We start from the raw sequence: 12,550 nt of genomic DNA, 5'->3' as shown, positions 1-12,550 counted from the left end.
ACACTGGAGCACTGTAATAGCAAGACCTTACCTAGAGGGTGCCTCTTTGCGCCTCAATGGGGCGTTATAAGGGTCATCGCCTCTATTCCCCCCTCTTGATCACCTCCGCCCGCTGGCCAGGTCAAATTTACATTCAGTCCCCTTTCAGAGTAACTAAGGTCCAACTTTAAGCTGACATAAACAACCACACTAGTAATTCTCATGCCTATTTTGGGCTACTCAGAAGTTCTGTGCTTTTGCCCCTATTCCTGAGCCCTGCAGAGTTTTTCTCTGTGCTTCTTCCAATCAGAAGTTTTCCCCACTGACTCCATTCCCTGCGGACTCTGGCCAATTCCATTAGAGGTCTCCCTGTTCCTTACAGGCCCTATTTCAGAGTCCTTTCCCATGGAACCTGACCTGCTTTCTGTGGGTCTCCTCCAACCTGACTTCCCCAGGTCAATCCCCGACAAGGTAACTTCTCTTGCTCCGCTCTCCTGGGTCTCTTCCTTAGCAGAAGTTCACAGCTGTGTTTAAGTACTCTTCTCCCTGATCCCCTGCAACTGGAGACAGTCATAATTAAGACTCCATCACATTCAGCTGGGGGATAGCTGTCTGGTCACCAGCAAGGCTGAGCCTGGTTTGCCTTAAAGGGCCAGCCGGCCAGCCACAGGCACAAAGAAGAGGATTTATCTGTGATTCCTTCTGAAATAGTCATCTAGTCAGTTCCCTGAAAAGAAGAGTCTTCAACTATTCATCATTTATAACTTCCAAACCACGTGTATTTTGCATCCCAAAGTCAGCTGCTTTTTTTCCTCCTGTGACCGCGTCACCCTTGAATCCTTCATTCCTTCATCCCAGAATCTTTTGCAGTGTTTTAAAAAAACCTTTCCCTCAGTCCTCCAGCAAAATGATGCACGTTACACCTTTTTAAACAGTTACTGTGCCACATTTTGGCCCAAGGCAGACATTTTTATTTATCACACATACATTTGATAACATTCTACATTTTAAAACTATATCAAGAAGCATCATCTATAGCTTCTGATTGAAATTTTAATCAAGTCTACATTTGTCAATGCTATATATTCAGTAAACAGAATTACTGCAGTTATTTATTCTTCGTAGGTTACCTTTGCAACCAGAGAGGCTAGAAAAAAAATTCAACAAAAGGACAGTTCAACAAGAAAGTAGCTAGGTCCCCATGCTGCTCCATTCATTGGCTACTCTCACAACATTGTCACCCAGGTGTCAATTAGAGTTGCATGTAAGTGATTTTTGTGAGGCTGACACATGTCTGCTTGGAATGAAGAGACCTACTTGTTTCCCAGAGGTCAATTCTGTACCAATCTTTCATTCACTACATTTTAGACTGGATTCAAACCTGTGACCTAGAGGTGAAAGTTCTGTACATCATTTGCAGTTTGTGCAGCCAGACAAGTCCTAATTTGCGAAGAGATATGTATGTTCTTCGTAACTGGAAACTCTTAGGACTGGCCTTGAATGATAAGATAGCAAGGTAGCAATGAATGCCCCTGATATTGCAATGACATGCAATTTTCTAGAAGGTAACAAAGTATGCAGTTAAAATAATCCTACTGTCTGGGGATTGAATGATCCTTAACGCCACAGAAAGGACCCTACGTTTCTACTTGCTAAAATAATCTATTGCCTTCTATCATGGGTACTATTCTCTCAGTGCTAAAAGATGCCTATATTCTTAACTTATAGACTAACAATACCAAGTCTGTACTGACTTAGAACTGGTACTAGTCAGGAACACTTTATCATCATATAAATGTATTTTTTGACTGTTGTTCAAACTCTACTGTCCAGTAACTTTGAAGTTCATTTTCTAAACGATGCGTTCATTTGACAGTTTTCTGATTTCACACCTCAGTGTTTCTGGTGCCAGGTTTTTTTTGTATTAGCATTGAGAGCAGAACGCTGCTGCTAGGATACTGTCTGACAGCAGATGGAGTGAGCACAATGCCACTGAAAGCTTGGCTACTTAATGATTGCTAATCAGATTCTGCATTAGCTTCCAGTTGCTCCCATTGACCTGTCAAGCCTTTGGGAAGCTTACTCCAAACTACCTCTGTCACCTCCTGACACCTCCACGCACAATTCTGAAGGCACCGGACTGTGGCCTGCTGCTTGTCTCCTTGCAGCATCTCAATAAACTGTTCACTCATTGTTTCAGCCTCTTAGCACCTTCTCTGTGGCAATCCTTGCCACGATGTCAGGGATTCTGCTGTTCATTAAACCAGAAACATGGGCTTCCATTTGCCCTTTGCCTTTAGTCATTAGTTTGGTGTTGCAGTCTGTTAAACTACTGCACACTTTTTTTTTGGGGGGGGGGGGGGGAAGCAAGCTTGAGAGGTCTTGGTACAATAATGCAATAGACCTTGAAGATATTGTTATTAGAGCAGTGCACAAACAGGTGATGGCGTTAGCAATGTTATGGCAAGTGTTAATTGAAAGAAGCCAAGAATCATGACTACAGTGATGTGCATTGACTGGCAACGAGAATTGCTAATTCACTGCTCCTTGATTTGCAGTGCCGTAGCTTGGGCCTAACCAAAGTAAATGTTGAGAATCTGATGTTCTTTTAAATTTAGTCAGCTGAGCAGGTTAGACATTCTTTTACCACATAGATTCTCCATGGTATGAATTCAAATTTTTAAATTTTTCCTTCACAACTTTGATACCACTGGTTTCAATAAGTTGCTTGGCAGCATGTAACACAGACCTCGTTTATTATGATTCTAGAGCCACATTCACAACTTGCTAGAAGCCAAAAAAGTACATCTAGCTTACAAAATAGGGACATGTTGTATGCACCTATCCAGACCAGACAGGTCTGAAAATTCCAGAGAATCTAAGTTTCATCTAAACAGTTTTTAAAGAACAGTAGAATGGACCTATATTAGCTAACTAGTATCTCTTTGTTTTTGGTGTGCCCTTTCAGTCTGAAAGATGCTAGATCAGTAATACTCAACTTGAGATTTTAGAGCAGTATGCAGCTCTTGTAGCATTATGGATTTCTTTTGAGCTTCACAGGCATATGAGCAGAGAACCAATCACAGGAGTGCTCACCACACTGGCACATCAGGCAAAGTGGTTAGTTCTTAGCAAACAGACAGGATTTGTCAGCATCCCTCCCTGATGCTTTCAGTATCCAGGAAATAAAAAATACAAGGAGGGAAGAGAGAGTAGATATTATGTCAAATGGAATTACAGATTCATGAGATAATCATGGAGCGATGTTCTGACGTTGCACCAATATTTGATGACACTAAGTTGCAATGGGGCATCTTCGTGAAATGAGCACTAAAATATGATGTCAGAATTATCTTTTTGCAGTTAATGTAAAATTTCAAATTGATGTATATGCTTTTATTTAATAAACTTCAAATTTTAAGATGATTCAGTTTAAATGACAGTTCATGTGCTCATGCCTAATGATACTAGGGAAACCCCATCATCAGTGCGGCATGCACATGTGTTGACTGGGATGAGAGGGTAGGAGATCCTGCATGAAGGCAATCTGTGTATATGTCACAAGCAGAAGGCCTCACTGGGGAGCAGAAAGCCAGTTGAAAAGTCAGTGAGAATTTTGCCTGAGTAAGGACTGAGTAAAAATCATATCAGGACTCCAGGATCTGTTCCCTACAATATAACGTTTAAAGCAAATGAAACACTGATTTTCCTTCAAAGCAGCAAATATACCAAAATTCACATTACAGCAAAGTTCTCCAGTAGCCTGCAGTGTCCTGTTACTTGACTTGATGAAGAAATGAACTCTAAAGCACTTCAAGGTTTGCTATCATGGTTGTATGTCCAATGTTTGTTGCAGATGTAGGAATTTTGAAACTTGCTTTTAAAGCTGATGCTAAGTAAATTTGACAGTCACATAGACAGCTACCCTGTGTTTATCATAATGCAGACATTCAGTGAATCAGCGGAGAAACAGCTGGGGAATGCTTGTGGAACCTAGCCAGAAATCCCTGGGGATTGAAAGTGACACAAAAGCGCTCCAGTTTCAGTCTCTTTGTGTGTATAGCAAGCTCACATATGTACTCTATGCAGAGTGAATAACTATGCTTTCCTGGATTATTATTGCTCTTACTGGGTGAAAGGATACCATCACCTTTTGCCTGGGACTTTTGGTATTTGAAATTAATGGCTCATCTCCTCCTGCCTCTTTTGTGTGTGTGTGGTGGGGGTGGGGGTGGGGGTTGGAACAGGATTGAACCATACCATTTAATATTTTGGAATGCCACATTCCGTTCTAGGCCCCTATTCTCATAAAGATGATGGTGAATTGGAAGGAGTTCAGAAAAAAGCAACTAAAACAATGAGGGGGGCTGGAGGAACTGACCTATGAAAAAAGATGAAACAAATAAATGCAGCATATCTTTGCCAGGAGATAGCTGGCAGTGTGGGGAAGGGACTTTGATCACGAATATTTAAAGGATATAATTAAATACTAAGAATAAAGAAGAATTAATCAGACTTATACAAAGGAGTATAGCTAGAAGAAAGTGAATGCAACTAAGAAAGAGAAAATATAAGCTGAGTATCATAGATGACTTCCTGATCATGAAATTTAGAACTAGGCAGAAAATGTATATGCAGGGACAATCCTGTACTGGCACAGGGAATGGAGGTGACTACAGATAGGTCTGATCAATCTGCAATTAGAGTATTAACTTTTTAATTTATCTGGCAAATTAAGATGCTACAGTTTATAAACCACCATTACTATGATTCTGTGAACCTGCAGCCTACAGGTGCAAGTCTTCATAACCAATTACTAAGCCCATAAACCAGCCAATAGAGCCTAAAACATTTTTCAGTGATTACTGCCCTCTCTCCTGTTCACAGCTGAGTCTTATTTAAATATGCTATAAGAAAGGTTTTCTTACCAATAATGACTTTACATGTCAGTTTATCTCAGTTAAAGAAGGCAAAATGAAAAGGGCTATGTTACAAAATGCTCTATTTAAATTCACTACCCACCTCCCCAGTGATCTAGGTAAAGGCAAGATGGGAGATTCCCCCACCAATCTCCTAGCAAGTTTTTTGGAAAAGCATCTTTCTATTAGAGATTTAAAAAATAGAATTCTGCCCTCATATTTCCATTAAAACTGGGAACCAGAATTCATTATATTGAAGTCTGAAACAACAGCGATAACACAGTCTCCAATTCAGTTTCTCCTAAGGTAATACTGTAAATCTGATGAATGGTTCACCTTTAGATGGGAGATCAGTTACTGTATTAAAAGACAATGCTCTACTGCAACAAGATTATAATTCAGTTTTACGAGGCTTCCAGTGTCTAGAAGAAGAGTTTCAGGTACAAAATAACCTAGGCCAGATGATTCATAGGAAGGAAGAGAAAACGAGGAGACACCAAGCTCGTCCAAGAAAATGCAGCTAACAAGAAGAACAAGAAATGTCAGCTTCCCATAGAATTAAAATTATTTATATTAGTTACAGCACATAACAAGTCTGATGGTAGTTGTATTATCTACCGTTTTTTCCAGGAGAAGGGAACCTCTATTGTCCTGAAGACACCCCACGTCCTTTGGCTTTACACTTCCTTTAAGGCCACAAATACCTGGTGAAAGACAACTGGAAAGGGCTCTTTTCAGAGCCTCATATCACATCACTGCAAGCCAAAATACCACAACATATTGGGATAGCCCAAGGACTATTTTTAATGTTTAACTGCTTACGTATCCCATGGCTGGAGAAAAAGTGAGCCAGAGGCATGATGTTCACTTCTGCAAAGCATTCATAGGTCTATCTGTAAGTTGGTAGATGTTTTTCATATACAAAAAAGTTAAACACATATACTGGATATTTGGGAAAACCACAGACACGGAATTTTCCAGGAACACAAAGACAGTTCATTACTGTACAAAGGTTGCTAGATTCAGAAAGAACATAGAGCAATACAAAATGGCACAAGAGGAAGGGTGAAGAGCAGAAAACAACTTCTGTGCATTCCCTGTTTAGCACTTAGAATTAGCCATCTCTGATAAATGGTTCTCAGAAGCAATTTATCATGCCTCTTTTGTGCAGAAGGGAGATAATTAAGATTTCCGGCACAGAATCACTCAGCTAATGTCTAACGTATTTGTTATTTCTCTCTCTTTCCGTCTTCTTTGTCTGAGCAAATGTAAAATTAAACAAATAAAAAACCAACTTTTAATCATTGTCTTACCTATAAAGTTGTCAATATTTTTTCATTACCTCTGTTACAATGTGTCATTTTCTTAAATACTATCAATGCTACAGTTTGAAGGAAAACAGAAAGCAGCAGTTCTGCAGGCAATCCAGGAAACTTGGATCCTGGACAATTTTGGTGGTGGGAGAGAGACACTTTTTAGATACGGTCACATACTTTTATAAGCTTCTGGAATTAGTGTTTTCTTAGTCAATCTAGTAGGATAATCATCCTAATTTGCCCCTTACGAGGCATTATTTGTGAAGTTTGTTTTGTGGTACCCCTTTAATTTAGCTATCAAACATATGGATTCATTGGTTTCCTCTGTGGAAGAGTTCATTCCCCAGTAGTTATTTTTTTGCCCCTCAGAGACTCCTTCATTTTTTAAGATGCTTTTGAAAAAAAACTGAAGCAATTTTTGGTTTATAAAGAAAAACTGTATGATTAATTTACCTGCTGTAAATGAGGCAGACCATATTATTGATCTCTTTGTCCAACTGGTATCTCCGAAAGTCCTCCCAGGCATCTTTAACTGCTGTAATAGCCATAATAACACAAATTGGGATCAGAGAAACTGCTGGCTGAAAAGCATTTACCACTGGCACAAAGTTCAGTGCTGCAATGGCCACAAAATATAAATTGGCAAACCGGTGAAACTGCTCAAAGATATTCTTTGGGATGAAGGATACGAAAGTGTATTTGGTGGTCTTGATTTTATTACAGTCATAATGTCTGTTTGGGTTCTCTTTCCACTTGCAGCTTTCAAAGGGCAAGTTGGATACAACCACCCATTTATTTTCATTTTTCTTCTTTCTTTTCTTTCCTTTTCCTCTCTTCTCTGACTCCTCGTTTTGTGTCTCAGAATCGGAAGCAGCATGATGGCAGCAAACTTTCTTGAAAAAAAGTTTTTCCCTTATGATCTTCATAGAACAGCAGCCTAGAGCATATTTCCTTGACATCTTACTTCCCCTTAAAAATGTCGTGTCAAATAATAACAAAAATAAAGCACAGTGGTTTAAATAATCCAGAAGAATGCAAAGCCGTGGAATGAGGATTTGAGTTTCCCTGAAACGACTGCTGTCTTTCTCTTGATAGAAAGCTACACCTGTTGGAATACAGACGTCACAGGAACAGGTAGTATCCTCCTCCTCGAAACCAGTTCTGCCACTGTCAGTCAGGCTGACTCTGGGTCCTAAAGTCTGCCCTGTTGCAAGTCACTGATGACAAAAGCACTCCTGAAATGTGCTATTATTTGTGTTACTGTACTTCCTGAAGCTTGTGCCAGGCAATCTTCTTTCTGCATCTTATTATAGTGGATGGATAAATTTGAAGACATATGCCCAGTCCTCCTCTTGAGGCTTTTCTGAAGCACTCTTTTTAAAGTTGTTAGAAGCTAAAATTATTGCCAGTAAGTTAGTTCAAAGGGGAAGCCCTGATCTCACTGAAGTCAGTGGAAGGCTGCTATTGATTTCAGTAGTGCCAGGATTTCGTCTCCTAAAACTCTCTGTCTGTCATTTGCTTTTGTCTCTACAGAATCAAGTTTAAGAGAAAAAAAACAAAAACCTCTTGACCAAAGGACCCGCAATGTAATCATCCTCTTTTAATGAAAGTTTATCACCTTGTCATGTAGCCCCATCAGCTGTGGCAAGCTAAGAAGGGCAGTACTTGGAGAAGAGATCTCTGATGCTGTGAGAAGTCTTGCTAGTAATTAAGAAGGCAGCAGAAGCCATTCTCCTCCCTCTGAGTCAGTACAGGCAAATGCCCCAGCAGAAATATAAAGGATATTATATTTCTGGAGGTGCAGTCATTCACATGAAATTTGGAGGGACTGGCCACCTTTGGTTATTGGAGATCTGATGGCAGAGATGAAGTGTTAACACATATATCCTGGTCACATTCTAGTCTACCGATGAAATTTCCCGCTCTGGTTTCAGTTGGATACAATGTTCTTCCCTTCCTCTTGCCAATGAGCAGTGTTATGCCATGCTGTTAAGCAGCTGCAATGTTCTATTCCAAAGTTGGCTGCATTTCAATTGTGGGTGAAGGATCCTCACCATTCCTAAGATCCTTCACCTACTGAGAAGGGGTGTTCAGGCTTAATTATCTGGTTTTGGTAAAGTGGTTGGAAAACTTTAAGAGAAAATGCTATAGCAATACAGACACCCTGCGTGGCGGAATAAAGGTTACTGACATCAGTCTGGGCTAAAATTATTTCCCTAGCTTTTTATCATTAATATCATTAGGAACCAGTCCCTAGATAAAAACCTTTCCAAACGTATTAATTTCACTTATTGTGATCAAATGGGGAAAATATTGCAAAATTATGTGGTTAAACTGCACAAAATAATGTAATGTAAAACATTGTCATTGTTTCATTCCACTTACTCATCATATGCTTTGGTTTTAGAGGAGTTTATTGCCTTATCAAATCTGTATCTCCTGCAGTCTTCAGTGCCATCCTTAACCATGATTACTAGCAGCACCACACCCAAAGGTAGCATCGTGATCTCCCTGTGGAAAACTTCCACTTGTGGGAACCAGTTTAGGATGAACAGGAAGAAGAAATAGAGATTAGCCAACCTGAGAAGGTCAAAAACAAATGACAATAGCCAGAAATTAAATGTGTCCTTTCCTGATTCACAACACTGTTTGTAGGTCAAAACAGCTCTCTCTCTCTCTCTCTCTCACACACACACACACAAACACACACTTCTCCTCCCCCTCCTTCTCCCTTCCCTCCTCAGTAAAGGACAGAATATTTCCTGACTGCATTGTGATGTCTCCATTCCTTATGAGGATTCTATAGGAGATATATTTTCATAACATTAAAAAGAATTTCATTTAATTTGTGTATTATACCACTGTTTAAATCCAGAAACCTAAAAACTGTTTACCTCATGACTTCCCTCACATTAAGGTTCCCATATTTGCATTCATTTTTGATTCAAGGATTGCCAATTTTAAAAAGCAACTAAGTATTTAAAACTCATATTCAGAAATTTATGGGATTGTTTTTACAAGAAGCAGACTAGGCTCTCTAAGAATTTATAGACATAAGGTAAAGAAAAAGATAGGCCAAACCATGGGATGACAGAACCTGGCACCATAGTACAGAATGTTTATTTCAAAGTGAAAGATGGATGGGAAAATTTAATCTATCTTGATCAGAATGGCATTTCCCACTGGTTGCTCTTGGCAGGATTCTTCATGCCCAAGTCACTAGTCCTACAACCAGTAGTTAATGGGAAAGACTGAACCACACAAACAACTCAGCTTTGACCACCTTTTATGGACAAGTTCTATATAACTTAATATTGATGACATCAACACGCTTATGTAAAAATTAACATAATTTTATAAAATTACTCTAAAATCCTATAGAATCTAAGAGAATAATTTGCTTTCAGCATGTTGTTTTGTATAATTCTAAATCAGGATATTAATTCTCTTATAGGATTATTCAAAAACCTATAGAAACTTTATACATTTCTATCAAAGATCACTTATGATGGGACAGATCTTAAAGCTGATCAATCATTTCCTTAGTTTTGGCAAGTGTATACCTGTGAAACTGTTCAAAGAGATTTCTGGGCAAAAAGGAGAGCAAGGTGTATTTCGTGGTCTGTATCCCATTTTCAGAATAAAATCTAGAAACTTTCTCCCAATCTTTTTGAAGGCTCTTGTTGTTGGGAAACACAATCCTCCATTTGTTCAAGTTGTATCTCAGCCTCTTTCTGACAGAAGACAGCAGAGGTGTTGATTCCGACTGAGTCCAGGTGGATCCTTCGGCAGCCAGCCGCTGACAACGATACAAAGCTGAGTCCACTGACAAAGCCATCCATAGAAGCAAGGTAAGGCTGAAAGAGAAATGCATTACAAGGACTGAAAACCAATTCCATTATGGTAACAAATTCACTTTGTGTCTTTCCAGTGATTGTTTTAAAGCAGCAAACAATACAATTCAGCATATTACCTGTTCAGCTTCACGCTCAGTGCTTTCTGTACAGAAATTAACTAGTACAACAAAAATATTTAATATGGAAAAAATCTATTTCTAACTCTATGAGAAAAATGCTTTATGATCTGTGTGTTCTAACTGTGAGTTAAGGCAAATAAAGCAGATTCAAGCTGATTGTTCACAAATGAACTTCCAAGTCTATATCATTTCTTTATCTATATTATTTTATCTTTATCCAAGTCGATATTATTTTCTTTAATCAAACTGCCACAACCAAAGCTGTTTGGTAGTTTTTCTTTGACTGCCTCAGACTTGTGCACGATAGTTCTTCTGTTCATGTTCTTTTACAAAGGTAATTGGCTCAGGTGCTGAATCTTAAACCACGCACAAAGGCTATGATGAGAATGAACTACATGGTCATTTTAAACTCATTTACATTCACAAAAGGAAAAACATTCTTCAGTCTCCATAGAAATCTGATTCAAATGCAGAACTTAACAAGGAACAATGGGTATTTTACTGGTTGAATAGATCTAGCAACTTGATTATTAAAAACTAGTACCCTTATATAACGTAATAGTACAGCTTGAAACACAATCATACAGAAAGACCCTGATCCTGTTCCCATTGAAACTAATAGCACAATCTTCTCCTTGGGCTGCCAACTTGATGTGGTGGAGAAGCTTGCATATATTTAAGACCTTAAGAATTATGCTGTCAGGAGTCCTGTACTCCTGGTAGAGTCACCCATGGCGGTAAGGTCGAAGGTGAGGTACCAGACAAAGTGCAGCCCAGCACAACGCAATCCAGTATAAGATCTCAATGACAGAATAGGTGGATGAAGCTGGATCACCTCTCAATGGCTGTGAAGGTGGACAAAGGCTGCAACAGAAACCGCCAGTTGTCTTGGACCTGCTTGCCACCGGACACTGGTGCCTCTTTTGCCAAGATTTGTGTGGCTGCTGGTGAGCATCAGCTCCCCTACACTAAACTACTCATGTGCAGGCTTCTTTCATAGGAGAATGTTTTCCTACCCATAGAAGTCCTGTGGCAATGGGAGAATCCCCCACACACTGGGAGACAGCAGTCCAGGATAGGGATAACAGTTGAAGACTTGTCAGAGAGGGAACTTCCACTTTTGAGGAAAATTGTTTTGCCTAGATCTCTGAAAAATGCTAGAAAAGAAAGGAAAGACAACTGTCACGCAGCAATCACGGCCCAACCCTGTCTTCCAAAACCACCTACAATGTCTTCCAATGAGCCTGTGGCTCAAGAATTGGACTCCTCAGTCACCAAAGGACCCATGAAAAATAAAACCCGTGAAAGAGATTATCTTCGACCTCAAGAGATTGCCAATAAATAGCACAACTTTCACTGACTTTAAAGGTACAGCACTGGGCTCTATACTATTATGCCCAATTTAAACCACAGTAAACTACATGAGTGTAGGGGGTGGAGGGAGACACAAAACGAATGGTACAGCACAAATAAGAAAAAGGATAAAGCTTTGTCTATATTCAAAGCTGTACTGGTTTAACTTAGTTGTGATTTGAAACCAATTTACTTAAACTAGCAGAACACAAAATATGGACTATCTTATTTAAATTATGTTAATATTGATTTAGTTTAATTCAGTAAAGAATCCACTTAAGCAAATTTGATACCAATCTCGTTTAAATAGGATTAAGAGTACCCACATTATGTTTTGCACCAGTTCAAGTACGTTACATTTTATATCAATTTAAAATTTGACGAATCCACATTTAATATAGACAAGTTCTCAGTTTCCCTACACTTGCGAAGCTACTGCCTATGTTGCCCCCTTCCAAATCCCCTTTCCTTTTAAAAATTGTGAACAGCCACACATTCTCCTTAGGAAGAGCCATATATAAAATATTTATATTTTAAAAATTATTTTCAAAGATGTGTACAACTGAGTCATAAGGAGGAAAAATAATACACTGTGACAGTTTATGCAATGTGCTACGCTGATATAGTGCTCATAGGGATGCAGTTACAGTAACGTAATGCAAGTCATACGTACGTGCTACTATTTATTAAATACTTAAAAATGTAGTTAATGAAGAGTTAAGATTGCCCAGTGGTGTCTTGCGCCTTTGCAGAATGTGGAGTGGCTAACTTGAATCTCTGAAAACCTATTTATCTCAATGTGGCTGACCACGGAGTGAGATACTGTTCAACATAAGTGAATATGAAAGAATTGGGCTCTTAGTTGTTCACTGATTTTTTTATATTTTGACTCCAACAAAATTACATATACACTTAGACTAACTTATCAGAACCTCAAATTATTAATACTCCTAGTTTTTCAACTAGTTAAAATAAAAGTAGGTAAAATAAAAGTCCTCTACGCTTAC

The 12,550-nt window shown here is 39.0% G+C and overlaps 1 protein-coding gene across 2 annotated transcripts in view; it reads right to left on the bottom strand.

Annotated features, from left to right (window-relative positions):
* ATP10B (ATPase phospholipid transporting 10B (putative)) overlaps positions 1-10,064 on the bottom strand; it is a 71,174-nt gene extending 61,110 nt beyond the window's left edge. Inside the window, exons 1-2 of one of the 2 annotated variants that reach the window (XM_032794353.1) lie at positions 9,778-10,064; positions 8,600-8,794 (exon numbers count right to left, since the gene is read on the bottom strand). In XM_032794353.1, the coding sequence (XP_032650244.1) occupies positions 8,600-8,794; positions 9,778-10,052 (470 nt within the window). In that variant the 5' untranslated portion in view covers positions 10,053-10,064. Of the gene's footprint in view, positions 1-6,667; positions 7,400-8,599; positions 8,795-9,777 lie in introns of those variants that run through there. The other variant, XM_032794352.2, reaches the window with a different exon arrangement.
* Positions 10,065-12,550: the final 2,486 nt, after the last annotated feature.

Source organism: Chelonoidis abingdonii, chromosome 7, assembly GCF_003597395.2.
Source record: "Chelonoidis abingdonii isolate Lonesome George chromosome 7, CheloAbing_2.0, whole genome shotgun sequence".
NCBI classification, from domain to species: domain Eukaryota; kingdom Metazoa; phylum Chordata; order Testudines; family Testudinidae; genus Chelonoidis; species Chelonoidis abingdonii.
Note: the sequence above shows the minus strand (reverse complement) of the source record. Positions and strands in the feature narration are given on the sequence as shown.